The 23,341-nt window shown below is 41.0% G+C and overlaps 2 protein-coding genes across 2 annotated transcripts; both read right to left on the minus strand.

Moving 5' to 3' along the window:
* Positions 1 to 2,674: 2,674 nt before the first annotated feature.
* On the minus strand, positions 2,675 to 4,682 carry LOC100498019 (prolactin). Its single transcript, XM_031906542.1, has 3 exons — positions 4,621 to 4,682; positions 4,008 to 4,218; positions 2,675 to 2,977 (listed from the first exon to the last, which is right to left on the minus strand). Exons 1-3 carry the CDS (start codon positions 4,680 to 4,682, stop codon positions 2,789 to 2,791), a joined length of 462 nt encoding a protein of 153 aa, XP_031762402.1. The 3' UTR covers positions 2,675 to 2,788.
* A 4,759-nt stretch (positions 4,683 to 9,441) lies between these two features.
* leng8 (leukocyte receptor cluster (LRC) member 8) lies at positions 9,442 to 14,677 on the minus strand. Its single transcript, XM_031906443.1, has 7 exons — positions 14,369 to 14,677; positions 13,986 to 14,262; positions 12,940 to 13,041; positions 12,786 to 12,854; positions 12,179 to 12,308; positions 11,888 to 12,095; positions 9,442 to 9,739 (listed from the first exon to the last, which is right to left on the minus strand). The coding sequence occupies exons 1-7, from the start codon at positions 14,383 to 14,385 to the stop codon at positions 9,577 to 9,579; spliced, it is 966 nt and encodes a 321-aa protein (XP_031762303.1). The 5' UTR covers positions 14,386 to 14,677; the 3' UTR covers positions 9,442 to 9,576.
* Positions 14,678 to 23,341: the final 8,664 nt, after the last annotated feature.

Consider the following 23,341-nt stretch of genomic DNA (forward strand, 5'->3'; position numbering starts at 1 on the left):
CATTTTTAACACACGCTATAAATAGCGCACGTTTTATCGCACTTTAGTGAATCGGCCCCTATATAATAAATATTTTGTGTCATGGAACTGGGCCTGTTCTGCTTATTTAAAGCTTCTAATAATCCATATTCTTTATTCTAACATCTTAAGGGACTTCAGATATCTTAGTGGTTGCTATGGGTTCCTGCTACTGGGCAAACTTAGTGCCTTTTATTGCATATGGGGGTTTGGGTAATACAGAGACCAGTTTAGGTTCTGTAAACTGAACCTTGTACCATAGTGCTTTAAGGCAGCAGTGCAGACCATTGCACCCTTAGCAGCACCCTTAGTAGCACCCTTAGAAGCTGGGGTACTGCTCATTTTCTTAATACAGTGGCCAAACTCTGACTTTCGCAACTGCTAAATGTTGAGCTGGTAGTCTGCTATACCATTATCAGAAGTGGGGTTCTGTCTGTCAAATAAGTCTTAGCCTTAAGACATAATTTTATAATTAACCATCCTTCATATTTCATTTAAACACAAAGGTTCCCAAACGGTGAGGGTGCCCCCCTTGGGGGCTTCAGAACCTTAGCTGGGCCCATGGAACCCATCTTGAAGGGCAGTTAGAGTAAAATGTTAGGTGAACACATATTTAATGTTGCAGATACTAAAGTCTTTAACCTCTCTCTGTGAGCAAAAGGGGCCTGACTCAACTATGGGCCTCGGGTTCTTGATCTGAATAAGCCTGACAACCACCGAGGCATAGGATTGGCTAGGTCTTCCCTTTTTAAAAGTAGACAGCTATGCCATACTCACTTATGCTATATAACCAAAAAGTAATTGGTCTTCATAATGCAAATTAAATTTGGGCAAACTAATGATCAACTTTATATTATCTAAGGTTCTGCCAGAGTCTCCGTGAACGAGCTGTTACTGGGATGTGATGTTAGAATAAAGGGCAATATTTACTAAATATTTTCTTGCCATCGACTCACTGGTCAGTCAGTAATAAATGCAAATGCAATAAATCTATGGTCTGTGACAACTCACTGTTACATCTATCAGCAAGATGTGTGTTTGTCCATTAAAAAGATCATTACAGAATCAATATTCAAACTCCTTTGTCCCTTTTATTTATATGGAAATAAAGGTGAAGCAAGAGAGACTGCATAGAATTTATTGCTGCCAACAGGTATCATTTGCCTCACAGAACTATAAAACATCTTTATGTACATCATTATGCCATTAGCTTGTATAGAGGTGCTATGTTTTATACGTTATCTCACATAAAGTGGCAAAATCCTGAAAAGATGTGTATATGTTTAAAGGCACCACTAGGATGGTTAGCATTGCGCCTTGCAGCACTGGGTGGGGGTACTGGGTTCAATTCCAGGCAGGGCCATCTGCAAGGAGCTTGCATGTTATCCCTGTGCCTACTTGGGGTTCCTCCGGCTACTCTGCTTTTCCTCCCAACCTACAGGCAGGTTGGCTCCTAGTAAATGTGATAGGGACCTTAGATTGTAAGCTCCACTAGGGCAGGGACTGATGTGAATACATTTAATCTCTATAAAGCACTTCAGAATGTGTCTGTGCTGTATAAATAATACTTTTTGGTGGCATTTGCAGCCACACAGGCTTCTTTTAATTATAAAGGGAAGCAGCCCACAGCAATTCACACTGTTTTCTTACTGCCAATTGTGATATAAGCCTTAAGGGGTCTGTGGCGCATTGCTATTCTCTACCAGAAGCCTGACGCTGTGGCTCAGTGTTACCGAAAGGGTTGATTCTGCTTCTATGTTTAGATTTTGACCCAAACTGCAGGGGGCAACCTGGTTATATAATTTGTTGTCATATCTCTACTAGGATTTTTGGATCATTTGAGCATTAAGACTGATGTGCAGAACAAAAACACCTCTACGTGGAGCATAAACCCCCCAGCAGCACTTTCCAATAAAACAGTTGGGGGGAATGCAAAAAAGCACTGCTAAAAAGGCACCATTTTTTATTTATGACTGTCAGTGTCCTTCTGCCATTCAGTGGTGAAGGCTAAAATCCATACCTGGGGGTGGCCCTACAATGGTCCATACTTGTTCCCAGCAGTGACACTCATAAAAATGTCCCATATAAGACACTGTACCCCACAGGGGTCAAATTGTCTCACTGGGGGGACACTATGGTGGAATTAATTTGCTATGGGAAAGCCAACAATGATCGGCTGCACTATTTTCACTCTCAGCCTATGTCTTGCAAATCATAATGTTGTGCAGAAAAAAGTCCATGAGCACATGGGATTTTGGGTTTTCCAAGAGGAAGAACCCTCTGTGCCTCCAAAACCAGCGGGAATGCAGTGATTGATCTCATCCTACTCATAGGACTTAGATAAGGATAATGGATAAAGGCCGGCCTGTATATTTATATCTGATATCATCACATTTTAGAGGTTGGGGCATGGGAATTAGGGTGGAAACAATTACAGTAAAATATTTATTAATGGGTCATAGTGTCAGTTTGGTTGATTTGAAGGCTTCAGGTTTAGAACAGTTGGGGGCATATTTATTATAGTGTGTAAGCCAACATCACTAGTGATGTTGCCCATAGCAACCAGTCAGCAATAAGTTTTATACATTTACCTACAAGTTAGAAAACAAAAGCAAAGATCTGATGCTGGCTTACACATAATAAATATGTCCCCTGATGTAATTCAGTCGGGCACATCCCTAGATAAGGAGTAAGTGCAGTAAAAGAACAGAGCTAGGATGTCTAACCATAGAGGTGACATTGCAGACAGAGTGACGCCCAAGTGGCGCCTTTAGCAGTTGCTGGCATGCACCATGCGGCACCGCAGGATCTTCAGGTAGTTGTCTATCTTGTTGGAATCCCTCCGGAAACAGTGCAGCAAGTGATAGAGGGCGTAACTCTCCGAATCTCCTTTTGGCATCCTGGGATCCAACGGGCCGAACCACTGAGGGTAGAAGTCATCTCCCAGATTGCTTTGCATCTAAAGTTAAGGGCACTGTTAGTTTTGCTAGACCCATAGTATCACATATCCTGGCTGGTGTGATTAATGGCAAAAGTAATATATATATAAGCTAATTTACAAACATAGGGGTGACATTGCACCACTACTGTGATCCATAAAAAAATTCAAATCAGATCCTTGCATTCATTATCTATATTGTAGTCGTAGAACGATCTTAGGGGGTCATTTATTAAAGGCCGTATTTTTTTGTGCAAATATATGATTCACGGAAAAAGCTGTGATTTTTTTTTGCTATTTATTATGCAGCAAAACTGTGACAAATCTGTCCAGGGCATGTAGAAGTCAAGGTCAACTGGAAGATTTTTATTTGTTTCATGGATTTAGAGGTTTTGGGTTTTTTTGACATGTTCATTTGTGCGACAATATGAAAAATTAGTTTTTTGCATTTTTACATCTTTCTTTCTTTTCTTTACGTCTTTTTAGTTCATGCTTTTTTAAAAGGCTTTTTTAAATCACTTGGTATTCATTGTTTTAGAGAAAATGAGTTCAGTTGTGGTTTCATAAACCTTTAAAACCACGAAAATAAGAATGTTGATAAATCTGAACAGATTTATCAAAATATGAGATTAGAGCTCACTACAGAAAAATTCACCCGCTTTCTATTCATTACAATGGGATTTTTAGAAGCGTATTCACCAATGGGTGAAAGCTAGAGTTCACCATTTAATAAATACACTTTTAAAAATCCCATAGGGATGAATAGAAAGTGGGTGAATTTTTCTGTGGTGAGCACTAATCTCCCATTTTGATAAATCTGCCCCTAATTGTTGTGGCTGCTATTGGTGGAGCAGCTTAGGACCTCAGTGTCACAGCCTAATACTATCTACTACCATAACTATGAATTTTTTAGCATTTTCGGCACAATCCCTTTTTAAACTCATGTTGGTTACAGGTTGGTGTTGCCCCTTTAATAATATCATAATATAAATCCCCCCCAGTTGACAAACAGAATATCAATGCCCTTTGTATTGGGTGGATAGCTGCTTACCCTTCCAGCAATCCTATCAATCCCTCCCTGCAGGATCTTAGCGTGTTCCTCTACTTCTTTCACTTTACTCGCCATGTTGTCTGGAGCCTCCAGCGCCAAATGCTGCAGGGGTTGGTTCCATGAGCGCAGCAACTTCTGCACCAGGTCAATCAGGTCGTCGTGCTGTGGAACCAAAATAAAGAAGGTGAGTAACAGCTGAAAGCGCTTTGATCTTATGAACGCACAGGTGAGTGCCTATGGGCACTATTATAGTTGTTCCTTATTATGTAAGTGTTGGCATTTCCATGGGTATGTGCATAGGCCTCAGTCTGAATCTGAATGAATGAATCTGTAGAGCAAGAGGCCATTTATCAGGGGAGCTATATTGGTACATTAGCTACTTTTGATGAATAGAAGTTATTTTCTCTGCAAACAATTGTTTGGAAATCAAACCATAAATGCCCTTTGCATTATATAGTACAAACAGTATATAATACAGAATTCATTGATGAATTACATCCCTTAACTTAAACAGGGGACCCATAAGAACCAATCCCCAAGCAGCATTAATTGGTCCCCTGCTTAAAAGCAAGAATCTGGTTAATGAGGGTTACTAGACCTACTGTATACTGACTTTGCAACTGCTCCTTTATCCCACAAATTGCTAAAAATACATGTAGCAGCCTCTTTAACCATGACTAGACCCTGCACAATTCAGCCCATATTCTTATCAATGAATTACAGAATTAGAGCCTATATTTAGGGCAGGGACCCCCAAACTTTTTTTTTTTTTTTTTTTTTTTACTAATGAGCCACATTCAAACAGTTGGGGAGCAACGCAAGCATGGAAAATGTACCTGGAGGTGCCAAACATGGGCTGTGATTGGCTGTTTGGTACCCCCTTGTGAACTGGCAGCCTACAGCAGACTCTGGTTGGCAGTACACATGGTTTGTTTGTTCTCCCAAGCCACTGGTTGGGGACTGATATAGGGGATGGAAGCTTTAAAAGTAAACCCACTTAATCCAACTTATGCACAATATTGGTGAGTCTTCTGCTGCCCTTGGGACTGGACACCCATGTAATGTTTTCTAATAGCCCCTTGTGCGCTTAGGTGTATCTGTGTATCTGCAAGCTCAGGGAAGCCATGCAGCCAACTGGGCATTTTTTGTCCCCTGTGTCAGTCCCTGAAGTCATATAAACACAAAGGTTACACAAATATCCCAATACATTTATAGGGTTAGTGATTTATATTGTACCCTGACCCTATCTACATATTCCCTGCCTTGTTGTGCTACAGATGCCAGGGAGCCACACAGGGGTAACACACAGTTGCGAGGAGGTGTGACAGCTGCTCATGGATTTGCCCAAAAGCTGGCGGCCCTGGGAGAACCGTTGATCCTGGAACCATAGAGGTCCAGTTAATTGATTTCCTTGTCTATTTGAAAGTGAACATTCCAGTTGCTGGTTCTGGTATAATTCTAAAAGGGTAACTGTAGGATTTTACTGGAGGAGTGCTATTAACTTATGTAATTTGTAAAAAACTTATTTTCCATGACAGAATCCCTTCAAACCACTCATTAACATACTCTGTCCTTTAGCCAAATGTTTATTCATCCTTCCTTCAAATCCTGGGCTTTGTGGGTTATAAATTCTTTCATTGTTAAAATCTAGCTAAGCTTTATTAACTCTTAGGGGCTGATTTACTAACCCACGAACGGGTCGAAATGAGTCCGATTGCGGTTTTTTCGTAAAGATCGGTATTTTGCGATTTTTTCGTATGTTTTGCGATTTTTTCGGCGTCTTTACGAATTTTTCGTTACAATACGATTTTTGTGTAAAAACGTGAGTTTTTCGTAGCCATTACGAAAGTTGCGCTTTTTTCGTAGCGTTAAAACTTACGCGAAACTTCGCACCTTTTAAGTTTTAACGCTACGAAAAAGGCGCAACTTTTCGCGTAAGTTTTAACGCTACGGAAAAATCGAAAGATTTTACGCAACTTTCGTAAAGGCTACGAAAAACTCGCGTTTTTACGCAAAAATCGTATTGGTAACGAAAAATTCGTAAAGACGCCGAAAAAATCGCAAAACATACGAAAAAGTCGCAAAATGTTAGTTTTCAAGTCGGAACTTTTCCAATTCGGGTCGGATTCGTGGGTTAGTAAATCAGCCCCTTAATGTATATCCAGGCATCTGTAACACGGCCTTTTAACAGAGACTGCTTGTTTGGTTGAATGGGATGCAGCTATTTATGTATGTTCTTTTGATGCCCTTGGATGTAGACAAGCATTTAGTAGGCAAAGCTGATGCCCCAGTCCCAGCTGCCTACTTTAAAGGGGAACTCCACCCAAACACAACTTAAGCTATTTGAAAAAATTAACATAAATAACTTTGCGATGTACATCAATTAAAAAATATGCAGCTTTTAATATAATAATATGGTTTGGAACAGTTCCCTAAGTCCCGCCCCTGTTCCCCTGCTGATCTGGCTGACTACTTTGTGACTCAAATAAAATGTAACAGTAGTCGCCTGTCCTCAGCCTGCCTTCAGCCTGCATCGTCCCAATCCCACAATTCCCTGCACATGTGATGTCAGTAAGGAAAGGAACATCCTTATAAGCGGCGGTCCCAATATATAGCCCGCAAACGACCTCATGTGACCCTGAACCACCAATGACATCTGCACCCTGAACTCTGCCCTTGTGACCTAATATTCCTGCCAACCTTCCCATGCATTATTACAAGCCCTATTCGTTCTTGATAATAACATTATATTTTAAAGGAGACATATACCATCATTTTTAACTTTATACTAAAATGTAGCTAATACTATAAAATTGAATAAAATAACGTTTATTTTTTACCGACTAATGAAGAACGCTGGGCAATTGCTATACAGAGGCTGAAGCCCCTTCCAATTACAGGGCTTCTGGCTAGCAGAAACAGGCTGTCTGTAGCTGGGGCCGCCGGCCCGAGCTTCTTCCTATAGAACCGCGGCAACCACTAAGAGAAGCCTGGGCGTGAGACGTGGGCGGCGATTTTGATGATGTCATTTTGGCGCCCACGTCAATCCTGCTGGGGTCCTGATCTGCTGTTCTGCTCCCGGTCCGCCCGTCCCTCCCAACTCCCTGCATCCAATCCTACAGTGTCCCTGCCCATCAGTGTTACGTTCTGCAATCGCTATGAGAGTTTTTTACACGCAACTCCTTGTAACTTGTACTTTGACACCTAAACTGGGTTTTTTTGGTATTTTCTCCTGCAACAACTCCCTGCATCCAATCCTACAGTGTCCCTGCCCATCAGTATTACGTTCTGCAATCGCTGAGAGTTTTTTACATGCAACTCTTTGTAACTTGTACTTTGACACCTAAACTGGGTTTGGTTGGTATTTTCTCCTACAACAACTCCCTGCATCCAACCCTACAGTGTCCCTGCCCATCAGTATTACGTTCTGCAATCGCTGGGAGTTTTTTACATGCAACTCCCTGCAACTTGTATTTTGACACCTAAACTGGGTTTTTTGGCATTTTTTTGGGAGCTGTGGCCCCATCCATATATGAAATATTTGCAGACCCCAGACCTTGTGGCTCGCCGCTGAAATATGTAATAATAGTATTAGGACACCCGAGAGCTGTGACCCCATCCATATATGAAATATTTGTAGACCCCAGACCTTGTGGCTCCCCGCAGATATATGTAATAATAGTATCAGGACACCCCAGAGCTGTGGCCCCATCCATATATGAAAAATTTGCAGACCCCAGAGCTGTGGCCCCATCCATATATGAAAAATTTGCAGACCCCAGAGCTGTGGCCCCATCCATATATGAAATATTTGTAGACCCCAGACCTTGTGGTTCCCCGCAGATATATGTAATAATAGTATCAGGACACCCGAGAGCTGTGACCCCCATCAGATGCAGTAATAGGATTTACCAACCCCAAATGTGTATTCCCCTGCAGCACACTTATAATAATAGCAGACCCCAGACAATGACAGGATTAGCCGACACTGACAGGATCAGCCGACCCCAGACACTGACAGGATCAGCCGACCCCAGACACTGACAGGATCAGCCGACCCCAGACACTGACAGGATCAGCCGACCCCAGACACTGACAGGATCAGCCGACCCCAGACACTGACAGGATCAGCCGACCCCAGACCTTGTGGCCCCCACTGAAAAATGTAAAAAATAGTATCAGGACACCCCAGAGCTGTGGCCCCCTCCATATATGAAATATTTGCAGACCTCTGACCTTGTGGCTCCCCGCAGATATATGTAATAATAGTATCAGGACACCCGAGAGCTGTGGCCCCATCCATATATGAAATATTTGCACCCCCCAGAGCTGTGGCCCCATCCATATATGAAATATTTCATATATATTCGCTAATAACATTTTTTGGTGTTACTGTTCCTTTAAGGTAGTGTGACTTATTTCCATCTGCAATGCTTCCAAACTATTCTTTTCCATAACAGTATTCTGAAGGGTGGGCTACTGAACCCTGCTCATATGGCGCCTTTGTCTGATGAATGCTAAGTGGCGTCCGAGACCTTACAGTTCCCTTGAAATTTCAGATTGTACTGCTTTAGAATCACTGGAACCTAATACTGTTGTTTACCAAATAATTTTTTGACTTATTGAGGGCGATTCTCGTGAACGTTCTATATACAATTAAATATATATATATATATATATATATATATAAAATTATATACACAGTAAAATATAGTATTCTTGCCGAGATAAGGGAAATCACAGAGATTATGGAACTTTGAATGAAATCTACTGTTCTGACAAGCAAATCCACCCGTCCGAAAGGGATTCACAGGCATTGGCCACACCATTCCATCCTCTGATCCAGAGGCAGGCACTTGTAAACAGTGACCATATCACGCAGGAGCGCATCTTATAATCCTATTACACACTTGGTGTGAGCATGAAATGTGTTCTAAGCCACATTAAAGGAAGGAAGCCAATGACCCGAGTAAAACAAAAGGGAAGAAGGGCATGACTAAGCTAGGAGGCAACTTCCCTCCCTTTCTTTCCCCTCTTCCGGATATCCCAGGGTTACAGGTAAGGGCAGGGATTAAAAAGAAGACCCTCCCCGGATGTGAGCTCACTAAAACTTTGGTGGGCAAGAGGAGCAGGAGCTGACAGCATCCCTCCCTCCCTAACAGGTTGGAGTCATTAGTCGCAGCATGGGGGGTGGGGTCGACTTTGAGCCCCAGAGGAAATTAAAAAGTTGCAGTTAGTAAAGTGAGTGGGTAACCGGGTAGGCCTGGGGTCCCCAGGGAGATGGATAATCCCAGAATGGGACTTGGTTAGTAGACAGGACACAGGCTCCGGGCCTGGGCTCAGGGTCAGACCTCTTTGGAGGATATAAGTTATTTGACTACTGTTTAATGTTTAAATTCACACTTTTAAATTCACGCTTTAATACTAGTTATGATTGTTTTTATATATACACATGGTAACTTTTATTAAATAATTGCAATAAACAACTGCAGTTAAGTGTCTTAACTGGAACAGGGGGAGGGAAAGGGACCACAACAAACTCAAGTCAGGACTGATAAAAGGCACTGATTTAGAAGTTTGGCAAGACCGCCAAGCTCAGCTTGCAATCGATCTTGCTGGCGTCGTTCCCTGCAAACACCAGAGATAGAGAAGACAGGAAACTCTGGCACTCTTCCTCATTCGCGAAGGCCAGTTCTGACTGAATGTAGGAAACTGGGAGATCCGGCCGAAAACTAAAGAATGAACAGAGAGAAGTAATGGGGGGAAAAGGAGTAAAAACATGTTAAAATAATCTTAAGTAAAATAATCAGCTAATCAGCGACACCCAATCACTATGCAAAACCCATACCCACCTTTTGTAGACAGCCAATTATACTATACAGATTCACTTTATAACATATTTAAAACTTTAGAATTGAACACATTCTTTCAATAGCTTTGGTGCTTTAGGTTACCAACACCATTTTGTGTATATGTGTTCTCTAAAGCTGGCCATACACGTGGCAATCTGACGATGTTTCGTGCGACCATCGCCCGATCAAAATTTTCAAACTGGTCTGATCGGCGAGTCGGCCGATACCAGCAGCTTCCTGCGATATCAGTCCACTCGCCGACATACCATACACGCACCGAATATCGTACGAAACGAGGTTTTGTACGATATTATCGGTGCGTGTATGGCCACCTTTAGGGTGAAGACACACTACTATAGTAGCAGCTGCTTTTTCACAGCTAATAAACACAAGAAAATCCCCTGCCATAGACAATACTTAGAATTGCCTCTGCTAAAACACACAGACAGTTATCAGTAAATGGATCAGTATTTTCTATTTTAGTAGCCACAACAAGTAGCTGCTACTATTAGCTCTGTTTGTCTTCACCTTTATATGACATGTATAAAATGTCAGAACAAAAAGCCCTATATACTTTTCACTCTTCCTTGGCCCCATTCAGCAATTAATATTTATAGAACGGGGGCTTGGGGTTTCCATTTTAATATGACAGACAGAATTAAATGCTATACCCCTTGCCTTGTACAGTCACCAATACATAACCATACGCCAAGGGAAGATAATAGAAGAATAAAGGAGTTATGTCAGATAATATATAAATCAGCTGACACATTGCAGTGAGGGGTAGAGCACGTGTTGAAAATTAACAAGTGTGTACTTATACTTTGTCAAAAGTAGAAATCTCAAGTATACTGAGTACCTGGAATAAAGAAAAAGGGTTAAAAGTAAAGTGTACCATTAATAATGTTCTATCTGCTTATTTCATGGCATACTTACCAAGGGAGCACAAACGGTTGTGTATACATGTAAGAAAAACAAGATTCCAGCTAACCTTTCCAACTTAACAAGTGTTATTTACCTTACAGTTCTTGTTCTTCCCTTAAATGTAAGAAACATGTACAGACATAATGTGTCTGAAGAACATCAGTCACATAAAAAAAAAAAAAAGGCAATGTCACGATGCTGCCTGAAGCTCCACCCATGAATTCAGTCGCTGCAGTAGTCAGATCTAAAGCGCCTGGCGTTGGCGGCAGTTATCGTAGCTGCTGCGGCCGGACAGGAGTGGCAGAATCATGACACGACTTATTACAAATTATAAAATGATAAATTAAGGGAAAGAATCGTAACTATGTAGCTAGTGTTCTTTAGTTTCTTTTATGTCAATACCGGCTTCTTATATATAAAAGGTGCTTCAGTTTAAATCAGCAAAGTCTTTGCATCGCTTTTGAGACCAAAACAAAATATTTAAAAGATACACCCACTTTGCAAAAGGCACTAGCTGCCATTAAACCAAGTAAGATAGTTTGTTCATAACTGCTTTGCTCAAATGGGCGTATGGTCAACATATTTGAAAGGCTTCTGGTTCTAAGCAAAGATCTGACCCCCCCTTATATGAGCATCCCCACAATTTTATGAAAGCACTCTCTTTTTATAAGGAACATATAACAATTAAAAACGGCACCAGAATGTGTTATTTAAATTTACATTTACAGTGTTAACCCTGCAAATATTAAGTCTAAAAATAAAATAAAAAATGCATGATGGAATGGCTCTTTTAACTATATATTATTATTGGGCGTTTCTGGCAGAAATGTTAAGAGGTATTAACTCCCTTAGGAATGTAGGGATGAACCCAGGCTCCAAAAAAAACTTTCCCTGAAGTGAGGCCTAGACTTGAGAACTCCTGCCTGTGACTATATATTTATATATATATATATATGATATATTATATTATATCTGTAATCCACCTTCCTTAAACCAGTGGCAAAAACTATACTGCATCCATAAAAACACAATGAAACACTAAGTAAAAAACAACTGCTAAAAAATGTTTGCATAAGCTTCCCGAACAGGATTGCCTTCACATACGTTTTAATCATGGCCTTAAGGGCAGCTTTTCTCTCCCTCTCGGCAAACTTATCGATGAGATACCCAGACATTCGTGGAGATTCTCTGTAGAGCTTGAAAAAGCGATGGTAATTTTTAAGAGCCCATGCTTCTCTAAGTGAGAGTGCGTGTGCAACACAGGCATCGGCCTTCAGTTCTTTTGTCAGGTGTGCCAGCTCTGTTGTTAGATCTAAAGGCAAAGTAGGGAAACGTGAGTGTGGTTCTTCCATGCTGTGCAGAAATCTCATTGCACAACAGAGTGAGCAGACTTACCTCCAGAGTTTTCTGTGAAGATATAATACAAGATCCGGTAAGCTGTGAACTCTCCAACGTTCCCGGCAAGATTCTCTGCATATAGAGCTTTCAGTTGTGCTTGGCACTTGTTAAATTCCTCATGGTCTCCCTAAAGCACAAGGAATGGAAAAAATGCAAGCCCCATTAATCACCAATCATTGTCATTTATTTAACCCTACTTCATGTTTCATACACAAGCACCTCTGGACAGAAGGACAGACACTAAATAAGAATAATTAAGAACATAGACACTCCTCCTATAACTTTTATTAAAAAAAAAAAAAAAAAGAAACACAAACCACCAATTTCAAAGTTTCGCTAAATGTTATTTTAAAGGTGAGCTATACCTATAAGGATGAGGGCACACTGGCTCTCTGCCTATGAATAAATGTAGGCGGAGAATCAGCTGCTAAGCTCTGTGCCTGCACCTGGAACCACTGGGGCTGACAGTGATTCCACACAGACAGAGAGCCAATTCAAGTGAAGGGGCAGCATTTATCCGCAGACTGAGAATCAGCACAGTGTGCCCTGGGCCTAATACTGTGTTTTGTAACACAATGATTACTGCAACGGACTATTACCCTACCTTTTCAAGTGCTATCCGTGCATGGGTTTCATACACTTCCACAGTGAACTCTGTACGAATTCCTTGGACCTAAGGAAAAAGATGTAAACAGTCATGAATAGGTATTGGTAAGAAAAGACAAACTTTATTGGGCTTCCAGATTAAAACACAATACCATTAAATCCTGCCGTATGGATTTCATTTGATTACGGGCAAATGCATAGTCCTGCTTGTTCTTAAAGTCTGCTTTCACCATTGCTAGCGACTTTTTCAATACCTGAAAAAACACAAGGAACAAAATACAGTTTTATTGTTTGCCAGTGATACTGTAAAGAGAACACCAGTTTTTGAATGGCTATGTGACAAAATCATCCCTGCACATGATGTTAAAGGAGAAGTAAAGCTGAGAGACCAACAGACAATATATCCTTTAAAGTGGTACCAACAAAAAATAGTACCAATAGTTTTCAGTAATGAATGTGCCTTAAGAGTGAAGACACACGAAGCTACTAGTAGGCTGCTACTTTTTTATGGCTACTAAGCTCCAGAAAATACCCTGCCATAGACAATACTGAAAATTGCCTCGGCTAAAACACACAGACAGTTATCAGTAAATGATCAGCATTGTCTATTTTAGTAGCCGTGGCAAGTATCTGCTACTAGTAGCTCTGTGTGTCTTCACCCTTCAACCTCATAGTTTGTCAAGATCTGAGTCTACAAACAACGCTGCTTAGCCTACAGGCCAGTTAGGGTTGGGTTTCAGCTGAATGCTTACTATTGGATTTTACTAAAAGCTTAAGCCAAAGACCAGTTATGATGTGATTTAACTGAATACATAAACTGCCCTAGTTATCCTTAACTGGTCCATAGCCATATTTTGAGGAAACGGAACTCTGAGCAAAATACTTTAGAAGGGAAAATGAAAACAAAATTTCAAAGATGCACTGCCAAATGACACTGAGATTCCTAACCAGGAAGTAAAAACAGCTCCGTATGTTACTGAAATAAATACAAATCTAGCCTCATCTACTTTTTGGTTTCCAAGGACCCTGACAAACCAATGAAATATAAAACACAGGTTGAACAAAGGCAGAATGAAAATGAGATTAATTAGTAAAATATAATAAATGCCAACAGCTAAATGACTTGGTTTTCCCATGAGAGAAATAATAGGAGGCATGTTTAGATCCCTATAAACACAAGCAAGACTTTGAGGCTTACTGGCACTGGTCGCACAGTGGATGGATCAGGAGCACAAGTTAACCGAAAGTAATTTTTAGTAATATCTTGTGAGGTGCCGACAATTTTTATCTCATTCCAGTCCAAATTTTCAGATGCGCTATGATCCATGTTATTGATCTGCAATACAAGAGGCTTAGCTGGCAGCTTCCTGGGTCTGTCACCATGGTGAAAATGAGCTGCACACTTTTCCTTCTTTTCTGGGTCCATGGTCACAGTGTTTATCTTTCGGTTTTTCTTGTTGAAGGCTTGATCACTTCTAGCGGAAGCAGAAATAAAAGTAGTAAAGGTTATGAATCCAACAGTTTTGAGGGCTACGCATAACTTGAAGGGGATTTTAACATAGAAAATGAATGCAAACTTACAATTTTGAAAGTGACATTTTTCGATTTTTAACAGATTGGGAAATCAGCAGTTGTATACTCTATCCAGGCTTTCAGTTTAACAGCTTTAAAGATCTAGAGTGTCACTGACCATAACGGTCTAGGCACTTCCTGGATTCAGTTAACCATCAGGTTGCTGAATCTAATTTGAGCCAAAAGCCCCATATTAGTGGAAGTGGTATGTTCTAGATTAAAGAAGAAGTATTGCTTTCTAAAGATACTTCACTGGAAAGGTATTCATGTAAAAAATTATTTGCTTTGGACAGAGTGTCATGCAACCCCTACCTCACCTTGTTACATTATGAAGTGAAGGATTATGGGACTTGTTTTCCATAGTGGGTGGGGCACAAATCCATCACTTCACAATGAAAAACATGAAAGGTTTGCATGAAGCTGATCCTGAGGTAGAGCAGGGGGAAAGGTCCCTGTGAGTACACCATGATTTCCTTTCTATTTGTGGAATCAGCAACATCTTTGTAAAAGACACAATTTCTAGCCCATATGGATGAGCTAGTCCCAAAAAGGCTGTGTAACAGTAGCAATAAAATTGTAGCCTTATAGAGCAATAGTTTTTTGGCTGCAACTTTAGTGATGTCAGTGGACCCCCATCCCATTTGAAAGCTTGAAATAGTCCGATAGGGAAAGCAAATAAATCAAAAACTATAACAAATGAAAATGGAAGACCAACTGAAAATTTGCTAAGAATAAGCAATTCTATAACATACTAAAAGCTAACCTGAAGGTTTACCATTCCTGTAATTGCTAAAAATTATAATTTTCTGCCCAGCAAATAGAAACTGCCACTAGAGATGTTTTGTGTCGACTCCATAAAGGAGTTTGTCTTTTTTTATTATTTACTTTTACAGACAAGGATACCACACACTTTAAACAATTCTTTTGATGTTACTTGCTATATATTTGTTAGATTTGTTAGTATCTATTTGTTGGTTATAAATGTATTTAATTACATACAGAACAGATGCAAGGTAACTCTACCAGATTATCTATTGGTGACAAATGCTGCTAAATTCCTAAATGTGTATGTAGGGAAGCAATGATGCTTGGTTTTTAAATTTAGGGGGGTGGATTAAGCTTTTGGTTTGGAACTTCAATAGCCTAAAGCCAGTCAAGTGCTGGGAAGGCATGAAAGGCATAAGAACTATTGAGTGTGGGGGATGTTTTAATACACACATATGGATCCATTATCCAGAAACCTGTGAATTATAGAAAGACCGTCTCCCTTAGATTTTTTTTTTTATCAAAAAATTTACATTTTATAAAAATCATTTACTTTGTACTTGATCCCAACTAATATATAATGAATCCTTATTGGAGGCAAAGCAATCTTATTGGGTTTGTTTAATGTTTAAATGATTTATAGCAGACTTATGGTGTAGTGATCCAAATTACAGTAAGATCCCTTATCTGAACAACCCCAGGTCCTGAGAAATCTGGATAGCAGGTTTCATACCCGTATAATCAACGATATGGAAATCCAGAGCGCATAAAAAAGGGAACAAAACAAAAGCAAAGAAAAAATAATAGTGTGGCAACGTTTATATAAAGTGATTCCTTAACCCCGTATAAAGTGTTACTTGTGCTCAATAGATTAACATTCACACCAGGGTGCAGTACCACTAACTGCTTACCAGATGGCAGTGTTGTTGAAGCAAAACAAACGTGATGTATTCATTTGCAGAATGTAGCCAAATGAACGGATATTGTATCCTTGAAGTGGAACGCAACTGTATCAACGTGCAGACCAAGAATGGTTATCCTCTTGCAGGCTGTGGCTGTAACCTCAATGAGGCACACAAAGAGAAGAACCGCCACTGGTGCAATATTATTTATTAAAAAAACAACTGAATAAAGAATAAAACTTACAAAGGTAGTGTGATACAGGAGCTCAATGTCCACAAAAGCCCAATGCGTTTCGTGTACTTGCCGGTACACTTCCTCAGGAGCAAAGATCAAATGGTCCCAAATCACTAGTACCCAGCCTTATTTTCATACCTGTATAATGTATTGAATAAAGCTTCAGTTTCTTAGTTCTTTAAGCTACAGGACTATGTTGCTTGTATGGGTAAGGCATTGGAATCACTGGGGCCTTTCTGTGCACTTTGCATTATACAAAGAGACTTCCACCATTAATCATTTTGATTGGATCCCTTCTCACCCCCACCCTACATGTTTAATTTCCCCCATAATCCTGCTTTCTTCTTTCCATCTCTTGCCTTTTTAAAGTATCTGTACTTTGCATGCCCACTAAGGCTGATGTACCACGCAGAGATTAGTCGCACGCGATAGATCTTTGCTACCACAGGTAGCTCTCCTAAATCCCTTTCCACTGACAACAAAGGGAATCACCGGTGGAAAGGCCTACGCATTACTTTGGTTTTCCGAAGTTGCCCGCAGAAGGAAATTTTCGGATTTGGAAAAGCAAAGTGATGCATAGGCCGCACCCGCTCCAACTCCCTTTGCTGCTAGTGGAAAGCCATTAAGGAGAGATCACTTGGTAGCAGAAATCTATCGTGGGTGACTAATCTCTGTGTGGGGCATCAGCCTAAGCTTACTCTCTCCCAGTGGCATATGAACACAGCACTGGGTCCCCCTGTTAAAAAAACTTTGGAAGGGCTGGTGCGCAAGAATCACTTCCAAACACAGGTTCCATTCCTCATAACTGCAGTTATTACACAACAACTATCTTTATTCATTTCATATGCATTATCTGTTGGCTAGAAGGATAATATTATACAGATATCTACTGTCCAGAAATCCATAATCCAAATAGCTCTGAAATATAATACAAGTCAAAGGCAGTAAACAACGCTGCAGAAGGTCCTCCTCCTGCCGGAAAAGATCTCCAAGACACAGAACATGGTACGGCTTCTACTGCGCACACCATCCCTTTTGATCCGCCTGACTATGCAGGTGCTGGGGACAATGATTTCAGCTATTGAGGCCATCCCATTTGCTCAGTTCCATCTGAGTGCACTGCAATGGAACATCCTGGACCAGTGGAATCGCACAAGCTTATCCCTCTGCCCCAGGACCAAGACTGCTTTTGCATGGTGGCTCGAAACAACACACCTCTCAAAGGGACGTCCACTCCTAAAACTTCAGTGGTGCCTACTGACCACGGACACCAGCCTGAAGGGGTGGGGAGCAGTCCTCCACCAACACACGGCACAGGGAACATGGTCGGCGTCAGAGGCCCGCCTGCCCCTCAATATCCTGGAGATCAGAGCAGTCTGCCTAGCCCTGGTTCACTAGCAGTCTACTCAGGGGATAAGCTGTCAAGATTCAGTCAGACAGTGCCACCACAGTGGCATACCTCAATCATCAGGGGGGCACGAGGAGTCGACAAGCCCTAAAGGAGGTCAGTCTGATCCTATCCTGGGCAGAGAGTGGGCCCTAGACCCTGAAGTGTTCCAGGAAATTGTAAGGAGGTGGGGACTCCCGGAATTGGACCTCATGGCCTCACAAACTAATCACCAAGTACCCCAGTTCATGGCCAGGTGTCGCGATCCCATGGCACTGGCCGCAGACGCACTGACAGCAGACTGGAAATTCTCTCTGGCTAATCCTGATAGCTCTACACTGGCCCAAGAGGGCCTGGTTCCCCTGCCCCTGTCCCTCAGCAGGGACAAACAGTGGCGTCTTCTTCTACATCCAGACCTCCTAACGCAAGGTCCAATCCGTCATCCCAACCCATCATTTCTGAATTTGATGACATGGCTCTTGAGTCGCTAATCCTCAGTCGCAGGGGATTCTCCAAGGAAGTAGTTCAGACCATGATGGAGGCCAGATGACCGGTTTCAACCAAAGAAGAAGACCTACCAGGACTGGTGTCACATCCACGGACACCCCTTCCAGGAGCTCTGTGTCCCGGCTACTATCCTTCCTACAGTCAGGTCTTGCTAAAGGACTCTCCCTGGGTTCCCTCAAGTCCCACATCTCTGCGCTTTCAGCAGTCTTCCAACAGCACTTGGCCACCATCCAGATGTGGTAACATTCCTACAAGGTGTATCTCGACTACATCCCCCCTTTCGCAATCCCATTCCTCCATGGGATCTCAATCTAGTCCTAACCGCCCTACAAACAGCACCATTTCAAACCCATGGCCTGGCTAACATGGAAGACTGTTTTTCCCATGTCCATCACCTCAGCTCGCAGAGTTTCCAAACTCAGCTCCCTCTCCTGTCAGCAACCTTATCTAGTTTCCATGAAGACCACGCGGTCCTCAGGACTTTACCTTCCTTCATCCCAAAGTTGGTTTCAGCATTCCATATCAACCAGGACATCACCATCCCTTTCTTTTTTCCCTCACCCAACCTCTGCCAAGGAAGTAGCTCTTCACGCTCTTGACCCAGTCAGGGCCCTCAGTTTTACCTACACCGTACCAAGGACATATGTTCTACCAACTCACTGTTCATCTTAAATATGGGCCCTCAAAGAGGCGCACAAGCCTCCAAGACCACGCTATCAAGATGGATCAAGGAGGCAATTCGAAGGGCATACATTGCTAGAGGAAAACCGCCACCTCTGCGTATCAGAGCTCTCTCTACTAGGGGGATGGGCACCTCCTGTGCCTTTAGAAACAAAGCTACAGCCGAACAGGTCTGCATAGCTGCAACCTGGTCATCCCTACATTCCTTCACAAAATTCTACAACTTTGAGGTAGCATCCGACACTATTTTTGGAAGGAAAGTCCTTCAGGCTGCAATTCCTTAAGATAGCAGTCAGCTGCTTCCACCCACCCTTAGGGCATTATATTGGGACAGCTTTGGTATGTCCCCAAGGTCCCTGTGTCCCACAGACATCTGCTAGAGAAAAGGAGATTTTGTGATACTCCTCCTTTTCTCTCAGGGGGTCTGTGGGACACAGGGCATCCCCCCCTGAAAGCGGTTAACCTGGATTTTTCTCTGCCTACTGTACATAGTTTTTGTTCTTAGTTATCTTGTTGACAAAACTGACTTTGGCAGAAAGTGAAGGGGGTATTGTAGCAGGGCAGAGGGGCTGGCTTCCTCTTCTTCTAGTGTCCTGCTCCTGCTGGTGGATACTATACCCAAGGTCCCTGTGTCCCACAGACCCCCTGAGAGAAAAGGATTTAACGATGAGTATCACAAAATCTCCTTTTTTTTGTAATCTTAACCATTTCTATATTGATAAATGGGGCCCTTAGAGTTCTATTTATTTAGAGAGAATTATATAAGGAAATTAGATGTTTTGGAGTCTTGGGACTCCCAAACTTATGACTTCCTGGAAGAAGCTTTAAAGGAACAGTTCAGTGTAAAAATGAAACTGGGTAAAATAGACTGCGCAAAATAAAAAAATATTTGTAATATAGTTAGGCAAAAATGTAATATATAAAGGCTGGAGTGAGCAGATGTCTAACATAATAGCCAGAACACTACTTTCTGCTTTCTAACCTCTTAGTTCAGTGACTTTAGGGGGGGGCACATGGGACATAACTGTTCAGTTAGTTTGTGAGCCCGCAGGTCAGATTCAAAAGCAAAGTAACTGAACAGTTATGCCCCCCAAGTCACCGATTGATCACTGACAGCTAACAGCTTAGAGAGCTGTAAAGCAGGAATTTTTTTATTTTGCACAGTCTGTCTATCTGTTTTAATCTGTTTCCTTTTTACACTGAACTGTTCCTTTAACAGTTGTAGCACTTTCAAGGAAGCTTATATGGGAAAATCGCTGGAAGGCAACATATTGGTAAGCCTCCTCCATCTTTGTACACCTCCCCCAGAGCAAAGTGACAGCATGATTGTTTCAAAAGCCCTCACAATACCAAATACCCAAATTGATTATATGAGAAATTTCAATGCATCAGGTGACAAAGTGCTACTTATAGCAGCTATAGTGATAAGTCTATATTTTAAAAGTTATTCTATATTATTCTGACCACTGAATATACAGTATTATACTTTATTTATTCCATTCATTTCTCTGTCTCTAATATTCATGTGTAATAACTTGTAACTGTTCCTGTGTTGTTGTTGTTTCACCTACAGAACTACTGACTAAACCAGTGATCAGCATAGCCAGCGGGCAGCCGGAGGAATATAAAGACGTCACCCTTCTATGTTCTTTCAGTTCAGACACAGCAAAAGTCTTTTGGAGCAGAATTGATCGCAGCATTCCTTCTGGAGTTATATATGGAGCAAACAGTAGAACTATGACCATTCCCAGGTTCACACAATCAGATGTTGGGCAGTACCAGTGTGAAGCAGAGCATCCAATCAGCAAGAATATTAGTGATCCCTACACTCCGTCCCTATACTGTAAGTAACCATTCATTGGGATTCCTATACACATACCCACAATAACTATACATGTACACTGATTCAAGTACAATGAATGATCAATAGGAATATTAAAGGACATGTAAACCCCCCACACAAAAATGTAATCAGTGAACAGCCTCTTTGAAATCTTTCAATACCTGCCATACTGGTGATCCAGAGGTTAATAGTAAGGCTGCAACATCTCCTTAATCACTTAGATTTGCTTCTCCTCCTATAACCCACTTGGCCCCCTGCCTCAGGAATTTGCTTTGGCTGTTGGCTTGTGGGCATGCTCAGTTGTTCTGAGCACAGATTACTAAACACGCCCCCCAGTCTAGCAGCCAGTAAAGAGATGGCATTGCTGGTTCCCATAGAAACTCAGCTCTAGCTGTCAGCTTCAGTTGTTTTCTCCCAACCTCCTCTCCTGAGCTCAGCTCAAACAAAGCAGAAATGTTATCAAAGACAGTTCTGCCTGTGTGAGCCTGTATTCTTGATGAAATGGTGAAAGCTGCTATTTGCTTTAGGAAAATGTGATGGTGCTGGCAAGCGGAGGGGATATATGCAGTACAAATAATGCCATTTTGGTGGGGGAGGTGTGCCCAACTGACATACATTGTAGGCAAATGTAGGCTTTACATGTCCTTTAAGAATGTCCATTTAGGTAATGGGAATGGATGGCTTCTATTCTACAATCAAGTTGGAAAGAGTTCATCTGCATCAAAAGTTAAAAAAAGTGGTTTATCTATTGGTCAGATTAATGGATACATTAATAATGATAAATTGTGTGCTGAATACAGTACTTTTCTTCTATGATTATCCCAACCAATGCTACATTACAAAAAACGTAAAATCTAAACCATACACTCAGTATCTGAATAGTGTAGCCAGACTCTTTACTTTATATATGGAGTAAAGTGTGTCTGTCGTTTGGTATGTTGTTTGGTCTTTTGGGTATAAAACCCTTCTACAACTTCAATTCTGCCTACATGACACAGCAAGAGAGATAGATAGATAGATAGATAGATAGATAGATAGATAGATAGATAGATAGATAGATAGATAGATAGATGATAGATATAGATAGATAGATGATAGATAGATAGATAGATAGATAGATAGATGATAGATAGATAGATAGATAGATAGATAGATAGATAGATAGATAGATAGATAGATAGATCGCCCCTAATAGGGTACTGTTACTGGGCCTATGGGGTATATTTTTCATGCTGTGTATTTTTCATGCAGCTTTCAAATGGGAGTCACTGACCCCAGCAGCCAAAAAACTATTGCTCTGTGAGGCTACAATTTTATTGCTATTGTTACTTTGTATAGATTATTTTTCTCTCTGGTTGCTAACATAATTTAGACCGTAGCAACCACATAGCTGCTAAACTACAAACTGGAGAGCTGCTGAGCAAAAAGTTAAACAACTAAGAAACTAAAAGTAGTAAAAAATGAAGATCAATTTCAAATTGTCTTTAAATATTACTCTCTACATCATAGTAAAAGTTAAATCAAAGGTGAACAACCCATTTAAAGTGAAAAGAGCCACAGTAAAGAAAGGGATAAGATCCAGATCACTAGCTGGTATAGGTGAACGTAAGCCTACTAACTTCATCTCCGGAGTGGTACCAGTGTACATCTGCTCTGCTTATGAAAACCATTACTTATAGGGATACAGGTATGGGACCTGTTATCCAGAATACTTGGGACCTGGGGTTTTCCGGATAAGAGAGCTTTCTGTAATTTGGATCCATAACTAAAATCTGCTAAACATCATTTAAATATTGAATAAACCCAATAGGCTTGTTTTGCCCCCAATAAGGGGTAATTATATCTTAGTTGGGATCAAGTACAAGGTACTGTTTTATTATTACAGAGAAAAGGGAATCATTTAACCATTAAATAAACCCAATAGGGCTGTTCTGCCCCCAATAAGGGGTAATTATATCTTAGTTGGGATCAAGTACAGGTACTGTTTTATTATTACAGAGAAAAGGGAATCATTTAACCATTAAATAAACCCAATAGGGCTGTTTTGCCCCCAATAGGGGTAATTATATCTTAGTTGGGATCAAGTACAGGTACTGTTTTATTATTACAGAGAAAAGGGAATCATTTAACCATGAAATAAACCCAATAGGGCTGTTCTGCCCCCAATAAGGGGTAATTATATCTTAGTTGGGATCAAGTACAGGTACTGTTTTATTATTACAGAGAAAAGGGAATCATTTAACCATTAAATAAACCCAATAGGACTGTTCTGCCCCCAATAAGGGGTAATTATATCTTAGTTGGGATCAAGTACAGGTACTGTTTTATTATTACAGAGAAAAGGGAATCATTTAACCATTAAATAAACCCAATAGGACTGTTCTGCCCCCAATAAGGGGTAATTATATCTTAGTTGGGATCAAGTGCAGGTACTGTTTTATTATTACAGAGAAAAAGGCAACCATTTATAAAAATTAGAATTATTTGCTTATAATGGAGTCTATGGGCGATGGCCTTTCCGTAATTCGGAACTTTCTGGATAATGGATTTCCAGATAAGGGATCCTATACCTGTACTGTTATGATTTTTATGGTATATATTTCATTTCCAAATTATACAGTTTGCATAGCAAATAATTCACTTTGAAGTGTGACTGACGTTT

The sequence above is a fragment of the Xenopus tropicalis genome, chromosome 7, assembly GCF_000004195.4.
Source record: "Xenopus tropicalis strain Nigerian chromosome 7, UCB_Xtro_10.0, whole genome shotgun sequence".
Taxonomy (NCBI): domain Eukaryota; kingdom Metazoa; phylum Chordata; class Amphibia; order Anura; family Pipidae; genus Xenopus; species Xenopus tropicalis.